Genomic DNA, 12,691 nt, shown 5'->3' with positions numbered 1-12,691 from the left:
AGGCCACAATCAGCTCCTTTGTCTTGCTGACGTTGAGCAAGAGGTTGTTGTCCTGACAACACACTGCCAGGTCTCTGACCTCCTCCCTATAGGCTGCCTCGTCGTTGTGTCAGTTTCTACCACCGTTGTGTTGTCAGCTAACTTGATGATGGTGTTGGAGTCATGCCCGGCCACGCAGTCATGGGTGAACTTGGAGTACAGGAGGGGACAAAGCACACACCGTGTTGATGATCAGCATGGCAGATGTGTTGTTGCCTACCCTCACCACCTGGGGGAGCACATCAGGAAGTCCAGGATCCAGTTGCAGAGGGAAGTGTTCAGTCCCAGGGTCCTGAGCTTGGTGATAAGCTTGGAGGGGACTATTGTTTGAATGCTGAGCTGTAGTCAATAAACAGCATTCTTACATAGGGATTCCCTTTGTCCAGGTGGGTGAGGCCAGTGTGGAGTGCAATAGAGATTGCGTCATCTGTGGATGTGTTGGGGCAGTATGTGAATTGGAGTGGGGCCAGAGTGTCTGGGATGATGGTGTTGATGTGAGCCGTAACCAGCCTTTCAAAGCATTTCATGGCTATAGATGTGGGTGTGATAGTCATTTAGGCAGGTTACCTTGACATTCTTGAGCATGGGGACAATGGTGGTCTGCTTGAAACAAGTTGGTTTTACGGACTAGGTCAGGGATTGGTTGAACATTTCAGTGAAGACACTTGCCAGCTGGTCAGCGCATGCTCTGAGTATGCGTCCTGGTAATCCGTCTGGCCCTGGGGCCTTGTGGATGTTAACCTGTTTTAAGGTCTTACTTGCGTTGTCTACGGAGAGCGTGATCACACAGTCGTCCGGAACAGCTGGTGCTGTCATGCACGGTTCAGTGTTGCTTGCGTCAAAGCAAGCATGGAAGGCATTTAGCTTGTCTGGTAGACTCGCATTGCTGGGCAGCTCGCGGCTGGGTTTCCTTTTGTAATCTGTGATAGTTTGCAAGCCCTGACACATTGTTGAGCATCAGAGCTGGCGTAGCAGGATTCGATCTTAGGAAGTGTTCAAAATGTACACAATTCTTACCCAGAAGAAAATGGGGGAGGGTCATGCTTTTTCAATTTCAATCAGGCGAGGGTTTAATATTATTTTATTTAGTCCAGGGGAGGGTCATGCAATTTGTAATCAATTAATAAACCTAAAGCAATGGTAAATATAAGCACTGGCGGTAGCGCTATAGGTTCGGGGGTGTGTCAGAAATATTTTAGCTATTTTCACAACCAAAAATTATCAGAGCAGTGCTGGTGGTGGCACGAACAGACTTTTGATGAATAAATCAGTTGTGGGTGTGTCAAGGCTTGGCACCCTCACTGGCCAATCAGAACGTCCTCCATGGCTAAATATGTGGTTGATTCAAGTTGTGCATTTATGGTATTTTATGTATTGCCTTGGAATCAACTCCAATGTTAGTTCGTTATAGTTTGTTACACAGCTTACAGAGGAGCGAAATAACAAAATGTAGACCCATCCCATCGGTGCTGAATATGTTAACTTGAAACTGTTTGCAGTCAACATTGTTCTAAGTAATTGCATGGCTTCAATGTGGAAATATACAGTGCATTCGGAAAGTATTCAGACCCCTTGACTTTTCCATATTTTGTTACGTTACAGCCTTATTCTAAAATAGATTAAATATATGTTTTCCTCATCAATCTACACACAATACCCAATAATAACAAAGCAAAAACTGTTTTTTATAGATTTTTCCAAATGTATATTAAAATTATATTTACATAAGTATTCAGACCCTTTACTCAGTACTTTGTTGAAGCACATTTGGCAGCGATTACAGCCTCGAGTCTTCTTGGGTATGACGCTACAAGCTTGGCACACCTGTATTTCGGGAGTTTCTCCCATTGTTCTCTGCAGATCCTCTCAAGCTCTGTCAGGTTGGATGGGGAGCATCGCTGCACAGCTATTTTCAGGTCTCTCCAGGGATGTTCGATCGGGTTCAAGTCCGGGCTCTGGCTGGGCCACTCAAGGACATTCAGAGACTTGTCCCGAAGCCACTCCTGCGTTGTCTTGGCTGTGTGCTTAGGGTCGTTGTCCTGTTGGAAGGTGAACCTTGGCCTCAGTCTGAGATCCTGAGCGCTCTGGAGCAGGTTTTCATCAAGGATCTCTCTGTACTTTGCTCCGTTCATCTTTCCCTTGATCCTGACTAGTCTCCCAGTCCCTGCAGCTGAAAAATATCCCCACAGCATGCTGCTGCCACCATGCTTCACCGTAGTGATGGTGCCAGGTTTCCTCCAGATGTGACGCTTGGCAGGCCAAATAGTTCAATCTTGGTTTCATCAGACCAGAGAATCTTGTTTCTCATGGTCTGAGTCTTTAGGTGCCTTTTGGCAAACTCTGGAGCTCTGTCAGAGTGACCATTGGGTTCCTGGTCACCTCCCTGACCAAGGCCCTTCTCCCCCGATTGCTCAGTTTGGCCGAGCTGCCAGCTTTAGGAAGAGTTTTCTTCCATTTAAGAATGATGGAGGCCACTGTGTTCTTGGAGTCCACCTGTGGTAAGTTAAATTGATTGGACATGATTGGGAAAGACACACACCTGTCTAGGTAAGGTCCCACAGATGATAGTGCATGTCAGAGCAAAAACCAAGCCATGAGGTCGAAGGAATTGTCCGTAGAGCTCCGCGACAGGATTGTGTAGAGTCACAGATCTGGGGAAGGGTACCAAAACATGTCTTCAGTATTGAAGGTCCCCAATCAAGTTGTTGAAACATCTCAAGGATGATCAATGGAAACAGGATGCACCTGAGCTCAATTTCGAGTCTCATAGCAAAGGGTCTGAATACTTATGTAAATAACGTATTTCTGCTTTTATTTTTTATACTTTTGCAAGAATTTCTAAAAACCTGTTTTTGCTTTGTCATTATGGGGTATTGTGTGTAGATTGATGAGGGGGGGAAAAAGAATGTAATCAATTTTAGAATAAGGCTGTAATGTAACAAAATGTGGAAAAAGTCAAGGGGTCTGAAAGCTTTCCGAATGCACTTTATACATAGCATTCACAACGATATAGGGGCTAGGCCTACTGTAAATTGCATTATGGCTAAGCATGAACATGCCGAACCTTCTCAATAAGCAAGATAACATTAATTATTGATAAGGTCTAGAAAGAGAGCAATAATTCGAATCAAATTCTAAACAAAACGAAACAACAATTTGTTTTAATAAGGTCGCTGTCCGTAAATATCCGTCATTTGAAACTAAAGACATCTGTTTTTTTGCATTGGATGCATCCGCCTATGTAACACTTCCGCATCTGCAGTGAAAGATGACAGAGCTAGAGCAGTGTTTGTCAGACCATGAGACACAGAAAATTGGTCTTCTCACAAAATCGTCTGTAGCGTCAGAACGGTTTGGCCTAGAAACCACTATAACCCATCTATGGATAGATGAGACTCTCACGAACACAATGATGTTCTCTATGACCCCCACAAGCGTCCTGGGACTCGTCTAAAGTCAGTACAGCCGATCTGCTAACTTCTGTCTGTAGCTTCCGAACAGTTTGGGCTACACTTTAATGTGACCCATCTGTGTAAAGGGGAGACTCTCACGAACACGTACATGTCAGTTTGCTCTAGGACACCCACAGACCTCACAAGACTCATCTGAATGTCCCCCGGTAACAGTCGAAAAAATTCATGGAAGTATATATGGAGACAGTTTAAAAAATAATGGGTTAGATACATGTAAAATAAATAATAATAATAATAAATACAATAAAAAATATTTCCTGATCTTCTTATATCTCTCAGATATAGGTGACCGACTGCCTCGATTCGGTCTTATGTAGCAAAATTTGAAGTTTTTTACATTGGATAAAAAGTAGAGACTCAGAGCTAGAAAATGATCTATCATACACTGCAGTTGAGGAACAACGGGAAATTAATACTGCTTTGAAAGTTGATAAACTTGTAGACCCACTTTTGAGAAAATGAATGTTTTGGTACACCAACTGGAGAGGTCTTCTTAGTCTACACCCATTCAGCATTGTTCACACCCTCTTAAGCCTTAGCCGAACCCATCTCTTTAAGAGTTCACGTGAGGCCATGTGGTAAACACACGCTGTATCATATAAAATCTAAGTTTATTTGTCACATGCACAGGATACAGACAGTGTAAACGGTACAGTGAAGTGGTTACTTGCATAGTAGCAATATCAAAAACAGAATGTGTCCAGATAAAAATATTTGATAAATATTTTATCATTATTAGATGACGCTTACCCGACACACTTGTCTAAATTGATTGTTCATGTGAAGGAAATGCTATAACCAATCCTCAACTAAGTGGATGGGTCACTATTGTCTAGACATGTACACATGTTCATGAAATACAATAGATGGCCATAATCACCTCCAGACACATATGGCTAATTTGATGGGTCATGTAATAATCCGGCCGAAGTGGAGTCTTTTGTTTAGACATGTAGCTAGTTAGGTAGCTAGCTAGCTAGCATAACAATGAACCGGCATAATCCCAACTCGTACTACTACCAATACAAACATTGGCATAGCTGTAGTATGAATATGCAGGTACCTAAAGCTAACAAACTAGGTTCAATGTTAGCTAGCTAACATTAGGCTATAACTAGCAATGCAAATGATTTGAATAATATTACTACACAGATCATACACGTAATGTTAGCTAGCGAGCCAGCAAGCTAATGTTTGTTATCTAACAGTATACTTTATCTTGCAATAAAAATGACTTTCTGACAAAATGTGAAACTTATATCTGAAAATGTAGCTAGACCCGTATATATGGATGAATGCTTCACGGCAGACTGGAACCATTTAACTCCGTTTTGTTTGTAGCAACATCTTGTTTGGCCAGCGTTGTGTCCAGTCACTCCGGTTCACACTGACCGTGGCGTGTGCAGAAAATAGGCCATCACTTTTTCCAACTGATCTGTCGATACCGCCTGCTAAATTCAGGGCATCAATGTTGTTGAGAAAAGTAGCAAAACTTTTGTAGTTCCCGATGGCTAACGTTATATCTTTAAAAAACGGCGCGGTAGAAAAGACTGTCAACACATACTGAACAGCTCACGTTATAGACAGAAGCACGCTACATGGCAGACCAATCCAAACTCATCTCCCGGTATTTCCAGCCCATCCATTATCTCAACCAATCATGGCTAGCGGGAAGGTTGCACATTATGAAGGAATAAACTGCAGAGAGATGGTGCCTCAGTTTTATACAGCGAATAATAATACGACTTCAGAGTTGGTTAAAGCTACACTTTGTGTTCTAACTTTCACCATTAGTCCTATTGATGCAATTTTGCTCTCTAAATGCCTCTTTCTTAATATTGTTCTATTTTTTTCAAAGATGTGCATTAATAATGGTATATGTTTATTGTTTTTTATTTTTACTCACATTAAGAGAATACCTGTTACAAAGTACACTACATTTACAAAAGTATGTGGACACCCCTTCAAATTAGTGGATTCGGCTATTTCAGCCACACCCGTTGCTGACAAGTGTATAAAATGGAGCACACAGCCATGCAATCTCCATACTTTCCCATTAAGAGAATACCTGTTAGGAAGTACACTACATATACAAAAGTATGTGGTCACCACTTCAAGTTAGTGGATTCGGCTATTTCAGCCACACCCATTGCTGACAAGTGTATAAAATCGAGCACACAGCCATGCGATCTCCATAGACAAACATTGGCAGTAGAATGGCCTTACTGTAGAGCTCAGCGACTTTCAATGTGGCACCGTCATAGGATGCCACCTTTCCGACAAATCAGTTTGTCAAATTTCTGCCCTGCTGGAGCTGCCCCGGTCAACTGTAAGTGCTGTTATTGTGAAGTGGAAACGTCTAGGAGCAACAACGGCTCAGCTCCGAAGTGGTAGGCCACACAAGCTCACAGAACGGGACCGCTGAGTGCTGAAACACGTGGCGTGTAAAAATCGTCTGTCCTCCGTTGCAATACTCAATACCGAGTTCCAAACTGCATCTGGAAGCAACGTCAGCACAATAACTGTTCGTCGGGAGCTTCATGAAATGGGTTTCTATGGCCGAGCAGCCGCACACAAGCCTAAGATCACCATGCGCAATGCCAAGAGTCGGCTGGAGTGTTGTAAAGCTCGCCCACATTGGACTCTAGAGCAGGGAAAAGCGAGTGATGAATCACGCTTCACCATTTGGCAGTCCGACGGACGAATCTGGGTTCGGCAGATGCCAGGAGAACGCTACCTGCCCCAATGCATAGTGCCAACTGTAAAGTTTGGTGGAGGAGGAATAATGGTCTAGGGCTGTTTTTCATGGTTCGGGCTAGGCCCCTTAGTTCCAGTGAAAGGAAAACTTAACTCCACAGCATACAATGACATTCTAGACGATTCTGTGCTTCCAACTTTGTGGCAACAGTTTGAGGAAGGCCCTTTCCTGTTTCAACATGACAATGCCTCTGTGCACAAAGCGAGGTCCATGAACACCTTTGGGATGAATTGGAACGCCGACTGCGAGCCAGGCATAATCGCCCAACATCAGTGCCCGACATCATTAATGCTCTTGTGGCTGAATGAAAGCAAGTCCCCGCAGCTATGTTCCAACATCTAGGGGAAGCATTCCCAGAAGAGTGGAGGCTGTTATAGCAGCAAAGGCGGGACCAACTCCATATTAATGCCCATGATTTTAGAATGAGATGTTCGACGAGCAGGTGTCCACATATCTTTGGTCATGTAGTGTATAATTGTGCAACAAAAGTTTATCAGTAAACCAATTCAATTCACATCCATTTTAATTCCCAAAAGTTATGTTCTATGTTGTCTGTCTCTCTGTCTACTTCCCAGGCCCCAGTCCTACTGGCTGATCCACTTCCAGTCTCTCCTCTACTGTTCTGAGAACAACCAGCTGGGTTCCTTCTCTGAGGAGCTGCACAGCTGTACCTGCAGCTACGAGCACAGCCCTTGCCAGCTGCCCCCACCATGTGCCATCGGAGAGGGTCCCGCCTGTGCAGCCTGCGCCCCAGACAACCACACCCGATGTGGGAGCTGCAACCCTGGCTACGCCCTAACCCAGGGGGCCTGCAGACCCATGGTGGCTGACTCAACAGAGAACTACCTGGGCTTTGAGACAGACCTACAGGACCTGGAGCTGAGATATCTCCTGCAGAGGGCCGACCGTAGGCTGGAGGTAAATACATGGCTGTTTAGATTTTGTGAACGATTTTGTGGATAAGTTGCAGAGATATTTTATATGTAATACAGTTGAATAGGATCTTGAAAAAGTAGATAGACATATTGTCCTAACAACTTAAACAACCGTATCTGTCCATCCAGGTCCATGCCATCTTCATCAGCAACGACATGCGTCTGAACAGCTGGTTTGACCCGTCCTGGAGGAAGAGGATGCTGCTGACGCTGAAAAGCAACAAGTACAAGTCCAACCTGGTCCACATGCTGCTGGGGGTGTCTCTCCAGATCTGCCTGACCAAGAACAGCACCCTGGAGCCCGTCCTCACCCTATACATCAACCCCTTCGGAGGCAGCCACTCTGAGAGCTGGTACATTCCAGTCGGTGAGAACAGCTTCCCAGACTGGACGGCCACCAAACTGGACCTGCCCCTGGAGTGCTTCAACTGGACCCTGACGCTGGGCAACAAGTGGAAGACCTTCTTTGAGACCATCCACATCTACCTGCGGAGCCGGATAAAGACGCAGGGCAGTGGAGGTCCGGCGGGGGCTGTGAACGACAGCCTCTACTATGAGCCATTAGAAATGGTGGACCCTTCACGGAATCTGGGCTACATGAAGATCAACAGCATCCAAGTGTTTGGCTACAGCATGCACTTTGACCCAGAAGCAATCCATGACCTGATCCTGCAGCTGGACTACCCATACACCCAGGGCTCCCAGGGCACGGCCCTGCTGCAGCTGCTGGAGATCAGGGACCGGGTCAACAGACTGTCCCCTCCGGGTCAGCAGAGACTGGACCTGTTCGCCTGTCTGCTCAGACACCGGCTCAAACTGACCGCCAGCGAGGTGGTCCGCATACACGCCTCCCTGCAGGCCTTCAGCAACCGCCTGCCCAACTCTCTGGATTACGAGACCACCAAGCTGTGTAGTTAACAGCTACTAGGGGATGACTGGGAGATGTTAAAGTTCATATCTACAAGGGGAACTATTGGACGGCTGAATAGTGTACTACTACAGTAGTTTGACTTTCAGTGGTTTGTTGATTCTCTGGATTACAAGACCGTAAAACTATGTACTTAACCATTACAGAGACACAGGAAGGACAAGAAGAAATATGTATTTTGGCGTTCAGTTGGGTTGCAACTCAATGACTTGTAAATGGTTGAGAGATGCAGGAAGCTGGTCCTTTTTTGTCCACAGAAGACACACAAAAACTCTGACAACCGTAAACAAAAACAGATCTAGAAATTCAAATATTTAACTCTCTCCACATCCACTTCACCATCTTGTTAAAATACAACCCTGCTAATTTATACAGTATATACTGAAGCCAACTGGAGGGACCTTTTAAGATACATGGTACAGTCTGTTTGTTTGTAACTCTTTTATATGTTATTTTGCTTCAGTGACAGTGCACTTTCCATAATGACCAGAATACAGTGGTGTCAGTCAGTTTTGTAGATAACTTGTTATTAAAACATCATGGAGTAACAACTGGGGATAATATTTGTCAAACTTACTTAGAGCTGAGGAACAGCTGTTGTCACATCTCATTGTAAGACACTTTTATCGCAGCAATTAAAACCACTTAGGAACTGAGTGAATGAAATTAAACATGATAGTGGAGTTTGATCAAATAATCATGACCCTCTATTTCATTAATTTATGCGGTTAGTTTATGGATGGTGACCAAGCTTCTCCATCCTAATTAATTAGTAGACTTTGTAACAGGAACAATTCAAGCAATATATTTTTGTACAGTGAATGTGCACACACACACAGACACACACCAAAAATGCAGATATAAGTGAGCAAAGCTGAGTATATTGTAAGACTGGTTTCTTTAGGGTTGTGGCTTAGAAACACACAGGGTGTGTTTTCCATTATCTGCAACAGGTTGAATTGGAGCAGACCAGTAGACATCCCAGCTACCCTCTAGGACCAGGAGTGATGGCTGTCTACTGCACTGGGTCACAGATCCATACCTGCAGTATTCATGTCAGGACTATAAGGTGCCAGATCTCATTTACTAACATGGCCTGTGTCTCATGGCATGGCTGTCCAGCGGAGCAGATGAGGGAGAGGTCACACACCTATGAAGGACAATGGCTGTCACCTCCATTTGTCTGCGCTCCTGTTATCAAATCCTGCTCATGTCAGAAGCTAAACTCGAAAGAGAGTAACGTGGATGAAACAGGCTTGATGCTGAGGTGTTTGTCTAATGTATAACTGAATGTTAGTCCATTGGATGCAGGGGTGTAGCAGCTAGAAAATGGTCATTTGACTCCATCCAGAATTATATAATTATTTCTCCAAAGATCATCAGTCCACTCTGCCTACCTACTCCTGGTGAGCCCGTCCCATTAGAGAGGTGAGACAGAGAACAGACAAAATCTTTACATCCCCTCACCTCACATCAACCCTGCAACCAATTAAACCTTTCCCCTTACTAAGTAATTGAGCTAAGAACGCCGGTGGAATGTTCGGAGTAAAAAGAAATATAGGGAAAATAAATTCTGTCTGCCCATTTATTCTTCATGAGGTAAAAAAGATCCCCAGGTATGTGCCTATAATTATGTTTAATAGCCCTCTGCTCGTTCTGCAATTACCAGGCTCAGTTCTAAAGCTCGTTCTGGTGCTGTAGAGGCAGCTGGCTGGCTATAATTCATTATTGTGAGCTTGTAAATAGTTTTTATTCATTCTGCGGAGGCCTGGCATGTCCCTTATGAGACACTGAGTGGGCGGAGGAGAGGCCAGGCTTTGATGAAGGAAGGTCTGACATTTACTGAGCTGTCAATCAAAAGTGTTAGATATATTAAAATTGTCTTATGTACAGTTGAAGTCGGAAGTTTACATACACTTAGGTTGGAGTCATTAAAACTCGTTTTTCAACCACTCCACAAATTTCTTGTTAACAAACTATAGTTTTGGCAAGTCCGTTAGGACATCTACTTTGTGCATGACACAAGTAATTTTTCCAACAATTGTTTACAGACAGATTATTTCATTTATAAATCACTGTATTACAATTCCAGTGGGTCAGAAGTTTACATACACTAAGTTGACTGTGTCTTTAAACAGCTTGGGAAATTCCAGAAAATGATGTCATGGCTTTAAAACGTCTGATAGGCTAATTTACATAATTTGAGTCAATTGGAGGTGTACCTGTGGATGTAATTCAAGGCCTACCTTCAAACTCAGTGCCTCTTTGGTTGACATCATGGGAAAATCAAAAGAAATCAGCCAAGACCTCAGAAAAAAAATTGTAGACCTCCACAACTCTGGTTCATCCTTGGGAGCAATTTCCAAACGCCTGAAGGTACCACGTTCATCTGTACAAACAATAGTACGCAAGTATAAACACCATCGGACCACGCAGCCGTCATACCGCTCAGGAAGGAGACGCGTTATGTCTCCTAGAGATGAACGTACTTTGGTGCGAAAAGTGCAAATCAATCCCAGACAACAGCAAAGGACCTTGTGAAGATGCTGGCGGAACCAGGTACAAAAGTATCTATATCCACAGTAAAACGAGTCCTATATCGACATAACCTGAAAGGCCGCTCAGCAAGGAAGAACCCATTGCTCCAAAACCGCCATAAAAAAGCCAGACTACGGTTTGCAACTACACAAATATCGTAATTTTTGGAGAAATGTCCTCTGGTCTGATGAAACAAAAATAGAACTGTTTGGCCATAATGACCATCGTTATGTTTTAAGGAAAAGGGGGGACTTGCAAGCCGAAGAACACCATCCCAACCGTGAAGCACGGGGGTGGCAGCATCATGCAGTGGGGGTGCTTTGCTGCAGAAGGGACTGGTGCACTTCACAAAATAGATGGCATCATGAGGAAGGAAAATTATGTGGATATATTGAAGCAACTTCTCAAGACATCAGTCAGGAAGTTAAAGCTTGGTTTCAAATGGGTCTTCCAAATGGACAATGACCCCAAGCATACTTCCAAAGTTGTGGCAAAATGGCTTAAGGACAACAAAGTCAAGGTATTGGAGTGGCCATCACAAAGCCCTGACCTCAATCCTATAGAAAATGTGTTGGCAGAACTGAAAAAGCGGGTCTGAGCAAGGAGGCCTACAAACCTGACTCAGTTACACCAGCTCTGTAAGGAGGAATGGGCCAAAATTCACCCAACTTATTGTGGGAAGCTTGTGGAAGGCTACCCAAAATGTTTGACCCAAGTGAAACAATTTAAAGGCAATGCTACCAAATACTAATTGAGTGTATGTAAACTTCTGACACACTGGGAATGTGATGAAATAAATAAAAGCTTAATAAATCATTCTCTCTACTATTATTCTTACATTTCACATTCTTAAAATAAAGTGGTGATCCTAACTGACTTAAGACAGGGAATTTTTACTAGGAATAAATGTCAAGAATTGTGAAAAACCGAGTTTAAATATATTTGGCTAAGGTGTATGTAAACTTCCGACTTCAACTGTATATGTATGGCTGTCTTATTGCAACTGGATTGCGTATTATGCTTTCATTGTTAATAAAGCGATTACTTTTCCAAACTGAACATGACAGTAAGAAATGGCTGCCCATAGAAGAGAGATATATAGGGTGTGTTCATAAATTCAATCTGGAGTGCCAGAGTGTGCTCGGAGTGCGATCTGAGCGTTCTGACCTCACAACGGCAGTCAAGCACCCAAGCTAACTGGCTAACATTGGCTAGCTTGCTAGCTACTTCCAGACTCAAATGAGAGAACACCTCACTCTGACCATTTTACTCACCCTAGCTGAGCTGGCTAGGATGTTGTCATGTTATCCAGAGCGTTGGTGACTAACTGTGCTGCTGGCAACAATTTAATTATCTGTTTACTGACACCGACGTGTTCAACGGGTGTTGAGTGTTCGTAAATTAATCAGTTATTCTGCGCTCAGGCACACTCAGACGAGAGTGCTCTGAAATCGGAGTAGATAGCCAGAGTAAATGTATAAACGCACCCTTAATTATTCTCAAACAGATCATTATGATGTTATAATAAATGTAAAAGAAACACATGTTAAAATGTCACAGACACAATCATATCAAATCAAAGTTTATTGTTCATGTACACAGTTTAGCAGATGTTATAGTGGGTGCAGCGAAATGCTTATGTTACTAGCTCCTAACAATGCAGTAAAATGTCAAATTAGGACACCATTCTTTTTTTTAAACACAACAAGAAATCAACAAATGTCGGAACGAACCTACTTAACAACGCAAATAGCACTGTAACAGTAAATCAAATGCAATTTATATGTATATGTATATACAGTGCATTCGGAGAGTATTCAGACCCCTTGAATTTTTCCACATTTTGCAACGTTACAGCCTTATTCTAAAATGGATTAAATCGTTTTTTCCCCTCATCAATCTACACACAATACCCCATAATGACAAAGTAAAAAGTTTGCAAATGTATTAAATAAAGAAAACTGAAATGTTATATTTAGATAAGTATTCAGACCCTTTACTCAGTACTTTGTTGAAGCAC

The 12,691-nt window shown here is 43.2% G+C and overlaps 1 protein-coding gene across 1 annotated transcript in view; it reads left to right on the top strand.

Annotated features, from left to right (window-relative positions):
- The window catches only part of LOC311131606 (BMP/retinoic acid-inducible neural-specific protein 3-like), a gene marked incomplete at both ends in the record, with an annotated part of 40,863 nt that extends 32,740 nt beyond the window's left edge, over nt 1-8,123 (top strand). Inside the window, 2 exons of the mRNA XM_084164674.1 lie at nt 6,846-7,188; nt 7,335-8,123. Coding sequence (XP_084020800.1) covers nt 6,846-7,188; nt 7,335-8,123 — 1,132 coding nt within the window. The remainder of the gene's footprint in view (nt 1-6,845; nt 7,189-7,334) is intronic.
- Between the last annotated feature and the right edge of the window lie 4,568 nt (nt 8,124-12,691).

The sequence above is a fragment of the Coregonus lavaretus genome (assembly GCF_964263955.1).
Source record: "Coregonus lavaretus genome assembly, chromosome: 6".
Classification (NCBI taxonomy): Eukaryota; Metazoa; Chordata; class Actinopteri; order Salmoniformes; family Salmonidae; genus Coregonus; species Coregonus lavaretus.
This window is presented reverse-complemented; position numbering and strand designations above follow the sequence as displayed.